Below are 15,494 nucleotides of genomic sequence, written 5' to 3'. Positions count from 1 at the left end.
GAGTTGCACGTTATTATTTTATTTTTTGTGTTAAAGTCCTTCTCCAGTGTTAATATTTTTGGCAAATTGCAACACCTTCCCTACAATATGTCAAGGTAACATAACACTATTGTGTTGTATAATTCATTTGTTGTCCATGTTTGTGGTCACCTGACAAAATGTAAGTATTCACTCTCTTTCAGCTCAGTCTTTGGTCTCTAACAACTCCTGAGGAAAATCTCTGGTTCTTGAGTCACTATATGTTCACCAGCTGGTGACTCAGTGCGTCTGCTGTTTTGGTGCTGATCACACCAGCCACGTTGTATCCAAACTACACACCTGTGGGTATGAAACGAGTCCAGCCACACACTATTGCGGCTGGTAAAATAATCGACTTCCTTTTTAATTATGATATTTTCATCTCAAATCTCATGTAAAAAAAGCTTTTGGCACAGTGAAACTTTTGTTGTTTGTTGCTAACACTGTATAATCTATTTAGACTTGGTATGGAAGAGAAAAATGCTATAAGTTCATCTTTATTTATGCTCTGCTGCTGTGCAAGAAGGGATTTTTTACAACCGGTAGAATATTTATGGAAAAGAGGTTAAAAATGCTCTTGTTAGCATAACATTGTAATAAACACAGAGTCCTGCCAAACAACTTCACCAGTACCACAGATGTTGAGCACCACAGCAGCAGCCAACATAAACTGTATAGAAATAGTGAGAGAGAACATTGTGGCAGACAGCAAAAACATAATTTGAGCTCATTTCCTTCCTGTGCTGGAGATGTAAACTCAAAGTGCACGATTGTTTCTGGCCAATACAACATCTGCCTATTCACCTTCTCTAAAATGGAGTAAAAGAAAAATCACGTTTTGGTTTAGCTTCACTCACTGTCATTTCATTTCAAGTAAGTTCTGTGGATCCACGCCAGACAATTGTGAGTTGTGAGGATGACGTGCAGGTGAATAGTTGAAATGCTTTTCATACATAAAACTTCTACATACATTTGTTTATTGCGTCACCTGACGTCATTTGAGGGAATTTAACAGATTATGTGCAGCTCGAAGAAGGGAAGGAACTATTAATATCAGTGAGTCCTCAGCGGAGAGGATAAACAGCTTCAAGAACCTTGGTGTTCGCGTCGCTAAGGGCCTGAACTGGGCGCTACATACTGACTCAGTCGAGAAAAAGACAAGGCAGAGACTGTTTCACCTGAGACGCTCGAGGATATTTGGGAACCATTTAAATACTGAGGAATTTCTACTCCTGCACCATCACCGCCTGCTACAGAGTCAGCACCACACTAGACTGCAAAACCCTGCAAAGAGTGGTTCTTTTGAACATAGGCGGTGCTCGATCCTGCCTAGACAATATTTACAACCCTTCTCTCCCCATGCGCATTATTGCAGGAACTGGTGGGATTACATTTTACATGTGACAAATACAACTCAATTGATTAAATTTGTACAGATGAGACACTACTAATATATGTAACATCTATAACTCTGTATGCCACAGTTCCCCATCTGTAAAGTTTTGACTGCACAAGACTTGTGGGAACCTCAGCTTCAGCTCACACGACATGACATGATTCATCTTTGATGAGCATGTCAGTTTCTGGGCAAGGATCTCAAAATGTTTCTTACAGCTCTGGTGTAACATTCCGAATGCAATAACCAGCCTCAGTCCACAACATTCATTGACAACTTTATCTGTTTTATTGATGGTTTACTTGTTTTTTCACTTGTCAGTTGACCAACTTGATTATTAATTGCCCAATCAGACTTCATCTACTTGTTCTAGTTGGATGGATCTCGCAGCTCATCTGCCTCCCGGTTCAATGGGTTGTTTGTTCTAAGATGCACTTCAAGGCGTCGTTTCCCGATCTTTGTCACGCATGCTGTTCTGTTTACCTTTCAGCCTGAACACTATGGTCACTCTCTTTCTCACAGGTGTGAGCTTCTTTCATCCACAGTGTTTTCCCCCAAAGGACTGCAGCTGACTGGATGTTGTGCAATGTACTATTTTACATGTCAAACCAGAGGACAGCAGCCATGTCTGAGATACATCAACTAGTGGTTTTGGCTGCAACTTATTTCAGAGTGTCGTGTCCACTCCAATCTTTTGTTTCACAGAGAAACTTCTGAACTTGTCTGGGTGCTTTAATACTTATTAATTTAGACATGACTCAAGTGCCAAGATAAGTTGAGCTGGTTGCATTAGTTGAGATCTACCTAATAAAGTGGTAACATAAAGCAGGCATCTCACGGGCAATACATGCGTGTCCTACACGAGAGATGGAGCCTTGACACATCGCCACACGCATGCACGCACACACCACCTGCACCATTACAACACATCCATTTATTTTCCTCCCCGTCATCTAATAACTTCCCATGACATGGCCACACTTAATGGGTCCTGACAGTAGAATGCAGAAATTAACACCCACATACAGTATATCGGATGCATTTAGAGACAGTGTGAGTTGAGGAAAAAGTCTCCATAGGGACATGTCTTATGGCCACCAGGACCTGTCTCATGTTATCTAGTTTATACTGCTCTCTAGTGGTGCAACAACATCCTCAGGCCTTCACTGAAACCATAAAGAGGTTTCAGTTTTAACCTGTACATTTTGCTGCAGTGTGTTCAGACATAAGCGGACACCTTTCCTAATGTGGATGACTGAACTTGACTTTTTCCAGACATACTGTGTAGCAGTTTCAGTGTATATTCTGGCATTTGTGTATTTGTACCCGATTTGAATTATATAATGTACAGTATTTTTGCTTTACTTAGTGTTTGGTAATTCAAAACTTTCTCAACATAAAATGTCGATAAAATGTCGATTCTGGAGGAGTTGAGCCACAACATTGGCAGATTTGATTCAAAGATAATCCAATCAATAATTTGGATTCATAATAATTCATAACAGCAGATTTGTATGTTGAGCCTGAACACTAGCCTTTCTTGAAAATGGGTGCTTAAATCTAACTTAAGAGCTGCAAATCAACAGTTACATACAAGTCATTCAAAAACCCTTTATCTTTCTTTGTGCATGTCAACAACTTTAAAACAACATTATTACAAAGCAGTAAATGTCCTTTGGTCCTCGAATATCAGAGTGTACAGTATTTCGCCGGCATTTTTTCAACAGTCGTTACCAGAACCAGACCTGACCGACATCAACGAACAATCTATTTATGGTCACAAGAAGGAATCTGTCTTCTTCCTCCAAACGTCAGGATGAGCATGGCAGAGACTGATTCTTAACACCTCCAAATGGAGCCCATTTGGACATAAGGAGAGACATCAGTCATTCTTCTCTCTCATCTCTCTGCGGGCCTTTCGCTTGAGCTGGAGTGTCTTCAGCTCAGTCATAGTGTAAAATGTCCTGTACACCCACACCATCTGTCAACGCACAACACAAACACTCACGTATCGTGTTGCATTTTTAACATTTTACTTGGAGGTTGAGGATGCACAATAAAGCTTACCACAATTATGACTGTATTCAGCAGAAGAGGAATTGAGTACACCAAAGATATGAACATGCCCTTGGAATCAAAGTACTGGAAATTAGAGAAGGACCTGCAAAAAATAATTACGCTTCATGAAATCTTCTTAATGACTGAATGTGTACTGTTTTTGAACAACAGAGCCTCTACATACATATTATCTACCACATGAAAGTAGCTGAACAATTGTCTTACCTCCAGTTCATGGCTGCCAGCTCATTTAAATATTCAGCACTGTACACCAGGCCAACTGTAACGTAGAGATCATGTCAGTCAGTAAACAATACAGCTGTATACTCTTGTTAAACGAATCCAACACGGTTTACAGTCTTTACTGGTAACACACACACACTGCTAAGTTCTCTTTTATTCACTTACCCATGAGCAGGAAGTGACAAATCTGCGCTCTGTAGTATCTGCACGTCACCACGGTCAGAAACAAACACACGACATGAAACACCAACAGCCCGATGAGCCAGGGCTCCGACCACTGCACCTGAGAACAGTAAATAAAAGCACACATTGGGCAGCGGTCATCGAGATATAAAAGTGGATGGTTTAAAGGTAACCTGTCTATTAGCAGGGATAGCTATGACCATAACGTTTACTCATAGGAAATAATACAATGTAACTTACAGACATGAGAAACGTCCATATGGATGTGATTCTTAAATTGCTGAACTCATCGATGGGGATAGAGCTAATGTTCTCTGCTTTTTGGTCCGTCATTTTCACAAAAACCCTGCTCAGCCTAAAGCTTCTTCTGTAAACAAGTCCAGGCAGTTTGTCGCAGTACAATTACGTCATAGAGGCGACTTCTTCTTCGTTGAGGTTTTACGGCAGTCTAATCCACGTTACATGCGCCCACCCTCGGGTTTATTCTCACTTCTAATACAGTCTATGCTCAGTATTCATAATCTTTTAAGCCGTTTTTCCAGGCGAGCCGTCCTTAAACATCAATCCCTAGTGAATGTGCTCAGTAGCCCACTCCTGAAAATACTGCAGTATTTAGATATTTGTAGTGTTATATATTTTTTGCTGCGAACAAATTTCCCCTTGCGGGATGAATAAAGTATCTATCTATCTATATCTATCTATTACAAACTGGGTGTCTGTGGCATTTAAGGAAGAGATGCTGTATTCACGTTTTCTTTCAACTCTACACACTTGTAGGCTATGTTGCTTATGTTTTACCAAAAAGACTCCAGACTGCGCTCTAAGCACAATTCAATTGTTTTCAGTCGTTTGCCACTTTATTATTTATAATTTATATTGTACATAGTAGTTAAATGTTCGTGCTTAGTTTCTCAGTTTGATGTCTTTATTGTCCTTCTTTTTTTAAATATATTTTTCTTGTTTATTTCTGTACGTTGAGAGCAATGTGAAAACCGGAGTACGCATACATGGCCAATAAAGCTGATTCTGATTTAGGATTTTTTTGGGACAAAATAACTAATACCTCTTTACATGACTCTATCAAAAAAAAAAATACTTCTGCCAAGATCAAAATCAAATCAAACACAAAGTATATACAAATAAAAGGAATCCAAAACAATAACAACAGCAGGGCTATCTCAAATGAACTTAAAGCTATCAAGTAAATACATTATTTTAGAGCGTTCTTGTCTTTCACAAGTTGCAGTGACGTACGACTGTTAATGATAGTTAAAGCACCGTGTACGATGATCATAGGTGTCTGATGTGTATGACGCAAAAGTATTTTGTGTTCTCGTGAACTCGTGTAACCACGCGAGATTATCCCGGAAATACTGGGCGCGAATTTGATCAGTCGACCCATGGTCCACCCTCCTCCAGTCCCCACCAGCCTGTGTTGTGTACAGCTGCCTCTCACTACGGTAGGTAAGCAGTCACTCCATAAACTAGCATGCCAGTCCTTTGCTAATTCTTACAACGACGCAAACTAAACCACAACACACTCCGCTGTTCGCTGGCTGAATAGTTGTTAATTGTTTAGCATGTAGCGTCAGTTAGCCAGCTAAGCTAACGTTAGTTTGTAACAGCCAACCTGATGTAACGTTAACGTTACTTTCGTTTTCGTTTAACGTTAGCCTGCGGCCACTGTTCCCCCTGTCGGTTTGCGAAAGACACACAAACCAACAACTAGCATTTAAGCTGGAGAACAAGAGCTGCGGTTTAAACTACGAACTTTCAGTTTCGTTTCTACCTATAAAGGTAAAGATAGGTGACCATGCCGAAAAGGAAAAGCAGCTCTGTCAGTGACAACTCCAAAAAACGGGCCAGACCTGCTGCTGCTGCGGAGGAGGAGGAAGACGATGAAGATGTTGACGAGGAAGATCCACTACAGAATGGACAGGTATGTGCTGTCAAATGTATCTGAAACATCCTGTTGCTGCAGGGACATTCTCATCTATTTCCCCTTTTACTCTGTCTTGTCTTAACAGATTCTCTGAGAATGATAGAACATGTAAAGACACCTATCGAGTAGCGTTTCTATATATTACTATTGTAAACGTGAAATGACATGCACGGTTCACCTGCGTTTGGGTGCAGGGTGCCGGTGAGGTGGTGAGCGATGCAGGGATCGTGGAGTCCATCACACTGAAGAACTTCATGTGTCACTCTCTCCTTGGCCCCTTCACTTTTGGTTCCAATGTCAACTTTGTGGTCGGCAACAATGGAAGTGAGTGCAGCAGTTAGGCTAATAGACGTTTAACTGAACTGAATGAAGATGCATCCTTGTTTCCCATTTCAGAAGCCAGGTTTTCTGAAGGTCTTGAACTATGGCAAAGCCCTAAATTCACCCTAACCTAAACTTTTGATGTCCTATAATTAAACACCTCACTTAAAAACCACATGTACAGAGAAAAAAACGCACCAACACATCTGAAATCAGCCCATCTTGATCATCCGTCCACACTCATTTTGGTTCCCTCAACTCCACACCGAGCTACAATAAGCAATTACATATTTTTTGTGGATTTAGCTTTTATTTCTGTTAGTGTTCAGTATTTCTTTCTTCATACTATGCATTCAACATGTGCTGCTCTGTAGCTGTCATGACAATCACACGTGTCATTATTTTATGTGATCAGTGCTCAGATTTTTTATGTCTGTACTTTTTAAGTTGTGCAAGTGCATTTATCATGAATCATCTCGTTTGCCCAAAGTTGGATCTGTGTAATGGCTTCAACCTAAATCATGTATTTATGTTACTCTATTGCTAAGTTAACTGTCTATTTTTTGTCCTCCTTGTCTTTCATTTCGTTCTTTTGGTTATTTGAGTGTTTTCTGTGCACTAACTGCTTGTTTTACAGGTGGAAAGAGTGCCGTTCTGACGGCTCTCATAGTGGCCTTAGGCGGGAACGCACATGCCACAAACAGAGGATTATCCCTCAAGGGTTTTGTGAAGGAAGGAGAAAGGTTAGACCTTGCACCACATCATGTAATGTACATCCTTTTTGACATGCAGGTTGTTGTTGCCTTCAAGTGTCTGTAGGGGACTTGAAGGACAACATTCATGGAATGTTGTCCTTCAAGTTCTTCTTACTCTTCACCTTAAAAGACATTCTGGTGCATTCTTTGCTTGCTAGAGCTACAAAGGTGTAAAAGTATCCATTGTCTTTTCACTATGAGAGAGTGGGATTCTCAAATATCTTTTGTGTTAAAAGTTGCATTTTTGTCATCGCTATAGATTTAATGCGTGTTACTCTTTCCTCAGCTCTGCTGATGTATCGATCACGCTGCGTAACAAAGGAAGGGATGCGTACAAACCGGAGGTGTATGGTCCAGCCATCATTGTAGACCTGAGAATCACACGTGAGGGGCTGAGAACCTATAAGCTGAGGAGCAAATCAGGTATAGACTGAAGAGCTATACATTTCTCTTCTTTTTTTTTCCCCCAAGTATTTTTGGTAAAAGTACGACTACACTGTGCTTCCACAACAATATATAACATTTAAGTAGTCATTCTAAATGTTAAACACTTTAAAACATTTATGGTTGAAACCTGAAACAATACGTCAACCACGTTTTTTGGCAGCTATTTTGGTAATTCATTCATCATTTAAGTAAACAACTGGTGGCTCCAGTCTTTTACATGTGAAAATCTGCTGCTTTTCCATGTCTGGACATTATAGTAAAATATAGCAATTTGTTCTTGTCGCGTGAGGCTCAGGGAATTTTCATATCGATCGATAATGATTAAACAATGATGAATGTATTCCTGTTCACAATGACGACAAAAATCAGCATAAAGCAAGAGGGGAAAGGAAAGTTTAACAATATTAGTATGCAAATCACTACTTCTGATAGCTGCGTGAATCTATGTTATAGAATCTATGTTATTAGCGATTAACAGAAACATCTTTTTTTCCTCTTATAGGTCAACTTGTCTCAACCAAAAAGGAAGAGCTGTTGTCTATCCTGGACAATTTTAACATACAGGTATGAGCTATGCATATCACATACATTACAATGATGTTTAATCTCCATCACGACTAAATGTAATCCTGTGATATAAACCTGTTGTATTGGTCTGAGGACGTCATTATCACCTTTCCGCCAAAGGTAAACAATCCCGTGTCAGTCCTCACTCAAGAGATGAGCAAATACTTCCTCCACTCCAAAGGAGAGGGGGACAAATATAAGGTGATTGTATTCAAACACATTTAAAGAAGAATGTTTTCTCTTTTGTTTTTGTGAACTTTAACTGTGATTTATAATTTTATTCCTCTTACAGTTTTTTATGAAAGCTACCCAGCTGGAGCAGATGAGAGAGGACTTTGTTTACATCAAAACCACCAAACACGTCACAGAGGATAAAGTTGGGCAACACGGTGAAGTAAGAATCCGTTTGGCTGACATGTTCATTTTGTAAGCAGCTATAAACCAATATTTTACAAAAACCGAGCTATGAGAGAGTGACTAGTGGACCTGGAGGTTCACCGTGTGAATACAAAGACGACTCCAAATGAATGATGATGTTGCTCGGTAATAAGCAACTGTTTGCTTAAAGGCAAAATATGATAATGTTTCTACTGCCCCCATGTGGCCAAAAAATATCACGTTATTGCAGGATTAATTATGTTGATGCAGAACTATACTGTTAATCAATTTAAAGGCTTGAAATAGATACAATGTTTAATCCTTTGATAGCATAGCTAGTCCTCTTTTTTAACCATGTTTTATACGACCATACACAGTCATTACTTTCCCGTTTCAGTGCTTGAAAGACTTGAAGCGGAAATCCGTGGAGAAAGAGGACTGTTACAGGAACATGGCATCTTTGGATGAAATGCACACCAAACTGGAGGACTTGCAGAAGCAAATGGCTTGGGCTTTGGTGAGATCATTTATCTCCTATTTCTTATCCCAATTTTGAATTTCATCCTCCATCCACTCCCCCATGTTCCTATGAAAACAGGTTAGTGCAGTAACTGCTTTAAGATCATTCAGTTGCAGAGCCGCGTTAAGCTTTTAAGGGAATAATTACGAGCTCCGCACCTCTGTGACCTCGTAGCTTGCCACGGCCATGCGTTTGTTGTTAGCTACCGGACCATCTCTTCACCTCTAGCAGGCATCTTAAACGCATGTCACAATAAGATCCACGTATATTTCCTGCAAGTTGTCATGAGAATATCATAGATCAGACCATTACGCTAACATTAAACTACTTACCTGAACCGTGCCCGAGATCACATGCCCAAGTATGTTACACAGTGTTCACACTAATCAAACAACCAGGAGTCAAGTGTACTCTGATGTGAAAGCAGCCTCACATGTTGCAGGTGATTGAGATGGAGAAGGAGTTGGAGCCAATGAAAGAGAAGCTGCAGGCAGACAGACACTCGACAGAGAAATATGATGAGAAGGTGGCTGAATGGAAGGTATTCAACTTTTTTTTTAGTGTTCTCCATAAACTCTATGTATGTGTTGTGTTTTTAGAAGCACCAGTAATTTAATAACTATTTCCGTTTGATAACTTACTCCACGACTTTGCACTTTTCTGCGCACTTTTCTGCGCCTCTTCTATCCTCTAACCTTTAACCCCCCGCTGCTTCTCTGATCTGTGTGTCTGTATTAATACAGAATAAGGTCGAGGATGCTGAGAGCAAATCCAGGCAGATCCAGGAACACTTGGAGGAGATCACACAGCAAGTCCAGGAGCTACAGCCCAAATGTGCCGAGCTCAAGGCCGAGGCCCAGAGACGAAATACCCTTCTCAAGTCTAGCGAGGTCAGAGTTCAGATGATGCGTTGGTCCAGACAATACAGTCAACTGGTTCAGTCACTTACATTACAAGTACTGCATGTGAATTGAATACGTCTTCCACAATATAAAGCAGTGTATTGGCTCTTCCTTTCTGCTCATTTTGTCAGATATAATTAAGGTTATTATAGTGATGCTTGTTGTGAAACTGACCAGTGTTTCTAATATCCAATTATGTGTGTGAGTTAGGTCACTGTGCACAGATTCAAGGCAAACCTGAGGGACCTGGAAAAGGACAAGGTTCAGCTGTCCTCAAGGATAAATGATCTCAAGCTGAGGTACGACCTCGTTTTGTTTTCATGTAGTCCGTGTTCATACATGTATTTATTTTGTTGTTGACTCCCCTGTGCTTTTTGTCGTCCTTCCAATATTTGCTGTAGCATCAGTCAGACATCAGGAGCGGAAAGCCAGGCCAGGACGGAGCGTATGAAGCAGATACAGGCCGAGCTCGAAAACATGAGTCACCAGATCGCCACTCTCGGCCAGCAGATTGACCAGTATCAGCATGTCTGCAACCGTGCCAGGGAAGAGCAAGGAAAGATCGGGTAGGGAACTAAAACTGGGCTTTGACGACAAATAAATGTCCGCAGAATCAGAAAGGGCTCCCTCAGGAAACCCCACTCTGTGCTTGACAGTTGAAGTTGAGCTGGAATAAATGTATTATTGTTATTGGACCAGAAGAAAATATCTGTGCTGTCATTGCTTCTGATTAATTCTAAATACAACAGATTTTGGTATTCCCAGGTATTTTAGTCCAGATAGGCCGAATAAGTCTTACAGCAGTTCGGCATTCAAACATCGATGGGTGGAACAACCCCAATGAAAAATGAAATTTAGATTATTAGCTCCCTGCCAGTCCTAAATAAACCCAATTACAAACAGATGAATTGGTCTGTTGCATAAATACGGCAGTGGAATATCTGAAACTGTAACACCCGCCCCCTTCTGTCCTCAGTAAAGAGCAGGACGTGCTCAAGAGGTCCATTGAGGCCAACAGAAGGAACCTGCAGACTATGGAGAGCAGTCGGTCGAATCGCCTGCGACGTTTTGGAGAGCACATGCCTGCACTCCTCCAAGCCATCCATGAAGCTCACAGAAGGGGCCAGTTAAAGCACAAACCTCGAGGACCTCTGGGTAAGACTTGGTGCCCAGTTGTGCTTTGGTCAACATTTGTATGTTCCAGGCCTGATTCCTTTCTCACCCTATTGAATCACAAAATCATGCATAGTGAGACACCCAATGTGACCATGCCTGGCAGTGTAATAAGATACATATGTGATATAGATGTATTCTTCCTTTAAAACCTGTAAAAACGCCAAAAGGTGACATCTGTGAAAAATGCTCCTCGAACTTGCTTCCCCTCTACAGGTTACCTCATTAGCCTGAAGGACCCAGAGTTAGCCTTGTCTGTCGAAGTCTGTCTTAAAGGGCAACTGCAGGCCTTCACTTGTGATAACCACGAGGATGAGAAGGTGCTGCAGGGCCTCATGTCCAAAATGTTCCCAACTGGCCGGAGACCTGCCATCATCACCAGCAATTTTCTGTCAAGAGTCCACGATACAAGATCGAGGTGAGCTCATGGACAACATTCACACGCTGGTGCAGTTTTGGTAATGCGTTACCTGTTATCAAATCTACACAGCTTACTTTTAGTGTGTTACTTCAGGGACACATTTTGCATGAAGTATCACTTAAACAACGGTGGTTTTGGTCTTCTTGTCAGGGCCGTCAATCACCCTGAATACCCCTCCGTGCTTCAAGCTCTAGAAATTGAGGACCCAGTTGTGGCCAACTGCTTGATTGATCAAAGGGGGATTGAGAGCATTCTACTCATTAAGGTAACTGCTTGTCTCTGTAGCTGAAGTTACTACCCACTCAGCATCATTTGTTTTAGATGTAAATGACTACTAAGCTGTAAAACATCTTGGGAACAATGTATTAGGTGCAGTGACATGAGTTTTGTTTTTTACGCTGCGTGTGCACTTTATGCGTGGTGTAGAATCGAACAGATGCTCGGAGAGTGATGCAGGCCGGACACCCTCCTCAGTACTGTAACCAGGCTTTCTCCAGGGACGGAGATCAGATCTTCAATAACAAGAGTTACGCTGCTGAGCAGACCAGAGCCAACTACCTCTCGGGAGATGTTGAGGAGGAGATCAGGTGTGTGTGTGCAGCAATACTCTCTCTTTGACTTTTATTTGTCTCATGTAAACCGTATCTTGCTTGTTGTATGTTTGTCTTCAATTTTTGAAACATACACACCGTACATGTCACAACAGGGAGTAGTTGTAAGCGATGCTTTGATCTTAATACCTTCTCTGTCTGCTGGTTCCTCTCTTTACTCTCAGGCACTTGCAGAGGGAGATGGAGAACCAGGAAGCTCAGGCATCTCGCTTCCAGCAACATATGAACAAGCTCGATGATGACATCAAACAGAACGAAGGGCTGCTGAGAAGAACCCAAGTGGAGCAGAGGACGACCAAAGTAACCCTTTTACCGTTAACACACAATTCATAATGATCAGCCCTTATGTTTTCTAGTATCAGACAGGCAAACTGATCATTATGGCCGATCATGGCATGAAAGAATGTAATACTGCTCAATCAAAAAAGGAATTTCCAAATCAAAAGTCTCGTATTCTCCACTGATATATTTAATGAATCTGTGTATTTGTTCCAGGCCACGGCCACAAAGCTACAGCTGGAGCTGACAGACCTACAAAATATGGAAGAGCCTCAGTCGGAGGACCTCAATCCCCTGGTTTGTACAGAACACATCAGTGCAGTACAATAATCATCTCAGTAGACACGCAGAGGAAAGAAAATATGGAATATTGACTGAAGGAAACGCCCCACATAAATGTATGATCTCCAAACAATCAGCACAGACACCTCAGGTGAAATGTCACTCTCACCACTCTACTACAGGAGGAAGATCTTCAAGAGATTGTCACTAAGATCTCGTCCAAGCGTGCAGAGTACGATGAGGCCCGAGCTCAGATGGCTGAGTCCAAGGCCTCCTATGAGGAGGCAGAGCAGGAGTACAAGCAGCACAAAGAGCAGATCAACACTGTCGCTGAGGAAGCAGACCCGGTCAAGGTAATATATCGATGTCTTGTCATTGGGATAAAAGAAAGATTTCGATCAGCGTCATCAGAATACTAGGTGAAGCTCACGTGGTTGCTCTTGGTGTGCTCGTCCTTCTACAGGAGGAGCTGAGTAAGGCGGATCAGGATGTGATGAAGTGCAGGCATCACAAGAAACACTACGACGAGAAACGCAGCGCCCATCTCCGCAACATCCAGACCCTTGAAGCCAACCAGGAGAGCAAAGAGCAGGAACTTCAGGTGCGCCAAACAGAGATACACGGGGCAACTGGACGCAGAGGTCTCCCTCGCAGGGCGTCATGGATGAAACGAGCATTCGCATTTGTGCTTCAGCACGCCGCAATAGCTGTGGCCGGGGCATTATGCATACAACTGCGAGGCAGTAATTGTATTTTAGGGGAATAGAGAGGGGGAGCTGTCTGCTTTCAGTAAAAGTAATAGTGTTTAATTTAAAGTTTGAAATCAGAGAAAAACTTTCATTAATGCACAGAGCACACTTGTCAAATGTGTTCCGACAAAAGCATTGACGTTTTATTTGTGGTTCTTTTGAGCATTGTGAATCTTTAGTGTACTTTGTTTTTGTGAGGTTAAAACACAAATTGTGTACATTTTTAGTACCGCCTGATTTGAGTCTCAGAAACCAAAAGTTTGTTTCACCCTGCGGTTCAGACATCTGCGGCAAAGGCCGCGGAAATCTGTCCAGAGCGCGTAGAAGTACGACGGACAGCCCGGAGTCTGGACAGTGAGATCAACCGTCTGAAGGTGAAGATCACGACCCAGCAGGGACAACAGGGGGACCGCGAGGAGGTTGTGAGGTACGTTCCTTAGACCAGGGTATCACGTGACAATGTAGTGATTGAACTGTAGTGTCATGACATAAGTGTAAGCATTAGTTGTACGTCTTCACACTATTATCAAATGTCTTGAATGAAATTAAATCTTTTCTTCTTTTTAACACAAAAACCTTCGTCTGTCTCACCTTCACATGTCTAGGCAGTATCATGAGGCTGTGGGGAACTACAAGAACATGGCACAGCAAATGAAGTACCTCAACAGCTTCATCAAGAGTCTCGACAGTGTCATGAACCAGAGACTCCAGGCGTATGCTGAGCTCAGGAGGTGAGATGTTAACAAATTGTGTCCAGGAAAATGACGTAAAATCAAAAGCCCTTTCATTTATGTAACATTGATGAATTCACATTATTTCTTTTCGATCTAATGGATTAGCAAAATCAAAAACAGGACATGTTAGTTATGACACTTGTCTCTTTGTGTGTTCCTTGATGTTCTTCCTTCCATGTGCATATGTCCCTTTCCTCTGCAGGTTCCTGTCGGCCCGCTGTAAATACTACTTTAATAGCATGCTGGCCCAGAGAGGATACAGTGGAAGTATGGCCTTCGACCACAAGAATGAAACCCTCTCCATCTCAGTAAGACCAAACTAACTAAACGATATAGCAGCAGGGGAAAAGTCTAAATGAAAACGCGTTGATTTTTTTTTATTGATTGTCATTACTCTTAAAAACACGAGAGACATGGCTGCTACAGGTTTTTAGCCAGGTGGTGTGAAGAGGAATGATACTGATTTCTCCTCCATTCCTCTAAAGGTGCAGCCGGGCCAGGGAAACAAGGCTGACCTGAGTGACATGCGCTCTCTGTCCGGAGGCGAGCGTTCCTTCTCCACCGTTTGCTTTGTTCTCTCTCTTTGGGCCATCACGGAGGCGCCTTTCCGCTGTCTGGACGAGTTTGATGTGTACATGGTAATAAGAGACCATTTTTTATTGATGTATTGAAAGTTGTGTCTGAACAAGAGCATCAAGAGGGAGAAGGAAAGGTTTGGAGAAAGTTCACTCGCAGGGTTTTCTTTTCTTCAATTAGGACATGGTGAACAGGAGAATATCAATGGACATGATGCTGAAGGTGGCTGCTGGTCAACGCTACAGACAGTTCATCTTCCTGACCCCACAGAGCATGAGGTATGCACTGATACAACCTCGCTTATCAAAGCACCCGGTTGTGATTTATTCACTTAGTTACTGCATATTCTCTTAGTAAATGAGCTGTGATGAAGTAATTCATTCGGGAGTAAGGCCATGTGGATTTATGTGCTGCTTAGTTTCTGTGAGAAAGAGCATCAGCCACTTCACCGTAACAGCACTCACATCTTTGTTGCTCTTCTTCTTTGTTGTTTCAGCTCTCTTCCAGTGAGTAAAATCATCCGCATCCTCCGTCTCAAAGATCCAGACCGCGACAACAACACACAAAGAAGTCAAGACGAGGAGCAGTAGTGTTGCTATTCTGCTTTCCGTCTTAAGAAAGTTTACTTCTCTTAGTGACCAAAAGCGATACATATTGTTTAATGTTCTGTTTAATGTTTCGTTACAGGGGTTACTGCACAGTCAAGTGTTTTTAGATCCCCTGCCAATTGTTAAATGGTTCGAAAACAGGCACGTTGAAGACTTGTACGTTATTGTAAGAAATATTTAAAATGTATTAAACCAAATCGAGTTCAGAGACAAATGCAGTGTTTGTGTTTTGTATGCATCAAAGCATAGTTCAGGACATTTTCCACCTCAAGTCTAACGGGAGGTCATAATTCAAGGTATTGCAATTATTGTTATTGATGTGCATTGAAAC

General features: G+C 41.8%; 2 protein-coding genes across 3 annotated transcripts; one reads left to right on the top strand and one right to left on the bottom strand.

Moving 5' to 3' along the window:
* Positions 1 to 2,841: 2,841 nt before the first annotated feature.
* On the bottom strand, positions 2,842 to 4,272 carry tmem18 (transmembrane protein 18). Its single transcript, XM_079290605.1, has 5 exons — positions 4,139 to 4,272; positions 3,881 to 3,998; positions 3,698 to 3,752; positions 3,482 to 3,575; positions 2,842 to 3,395 (listed from the first exon to the last, which is right to left on the bottom strand). Exons 1-5 carry the CDS (start codon positions 4,229 to 4,231, stop codon positions 3,297 to 3,299), a joined length of 459 nt encoding a protein of 152 aa, XP_079146731.1. The 5' UTR covers positions 4,232 to 4,272; the 3' UTR covers positions 2,842 to 3,296.
* A 1,024-nt stretch (positions 4,273 to 5,296) lies between these two features.
* Positions 5,297 to 15,368, top strand: LOC306793757 (structural maintenance of chromosomes protein 6). Of its 2 annotated transcripts, none has more exons than XM_079291515.1 (27): positions 5,297 to 5,362; positions 5,696 to 5,837; positions 6,035 to 6,164; positions 6,799 to 6,904; positions 7,203 to 7,339; positions 7,866 to 7,927; positions 8,051 to 8,131; positions 8,223 to 8,324; positions 8,706 to 8,825; positions 9,271 to 9,369; positions 9,572 to 9,718; positions 9,941 to 10,029; positions 10,132 to 10,296; positions 10,707 to 10,885; positions 11,120 to 11,321; positions 11,475 to 11,589; positions 11,751 to 11,911; positions 12,100 to 12,235; positions 12,431 to 12,511; positions 12,679 to 12,849; positions 12,960 to 13,097; positions 13,527 to 13,672; positions 13,851 to 13,976; positions 14,182 to 14,287; positions 14,465 to 14,617; positions 14,736 to 14,833; positions 15,052 to 15,368. In XM_079291515.1, exons 2-27 carry the CDS (start codon positions 5,712 to 5,714, stop codon positions 15,143 to 15,145), a joined length of 3,270 nt encoding a protein of 1,089 aa, XP_079147641.1. In that variant the 5' UTR covers positions 5,297 to 5,362; positions 5,696 to 5,711; the 3' UTR covers positions 15,146 to 15,368. The 2 variants fall into 2 exon arrangements, with proteins under 2 accessions (XP_079147641.1, XP_079147642.1); XM_079291516.1 differs by having other exon boundaries at positions 5,335 to 5,358.
* The last annotated feature ends 126 nt before the right edge of the window (positions 15,369 to 15,494 follow it).

Source organism: Melanostigma gelatinosum (genome assembly GCF_949748355.1).
Source record: "Melanostigma gelatinosum genome assembly, chromosome: 19".
NCBI lineage: Eukaryota > Metazoa > Chordata > Actinopteri > Perciformes > Zoarcidae > Melanostigma > Melanostigma gelatinosum.
Note: the sequence above shows the minus strand (reverse complement) of the source record. Positions and strands in the feature narration are given on the sequence as shown.

Bases quoted from the DNA above. Each gene is read 5' to 3' on its own strand.
- tmem18 (XM_079290605.1), bottom strand. From the start codon at position 4,231: ATGACGGACCAAAAAGCAGAGAACATTAGCTCTATCCCCATCGATGAG. The intron at 3,999-4,138 runs GTAAGTTACATT...TACTGTTCTCAG, and splicing joins TATGGACGTTTCTCATGTCT to GTGCAGTGGTCGGAGCCCTG. The intron at 3,753-3,880 runs GTAAGTGAATAA...TCTACGTTACAG, and splicing joins TTGTCACTTCCTGCTCATGG to TTGGCCTGGTGTACAGTGCT.
- LOC306793757 (XM_079291515.1), top strand. From the start codon at position 5,712: ATGCCGAAAAGGAAAAGCAGCTCTGTCAGTGACAACTCCAAAAAACGG. The intron at 7,340-7,865 runs GTATAGACTGAA...TTCCTCTTATAG, and splicing joins TAAGCTGAGGAGCAAATCAG to GTCAACTTGTCTCAACCAAA. The intron at 13,673-13,850 runs GTACGTTCCTTA...TCACATGTCTAG, and splicing joins GACCGCGAGGAGGTTGTGAG to GCAGTATCATGAGGCTGTGG.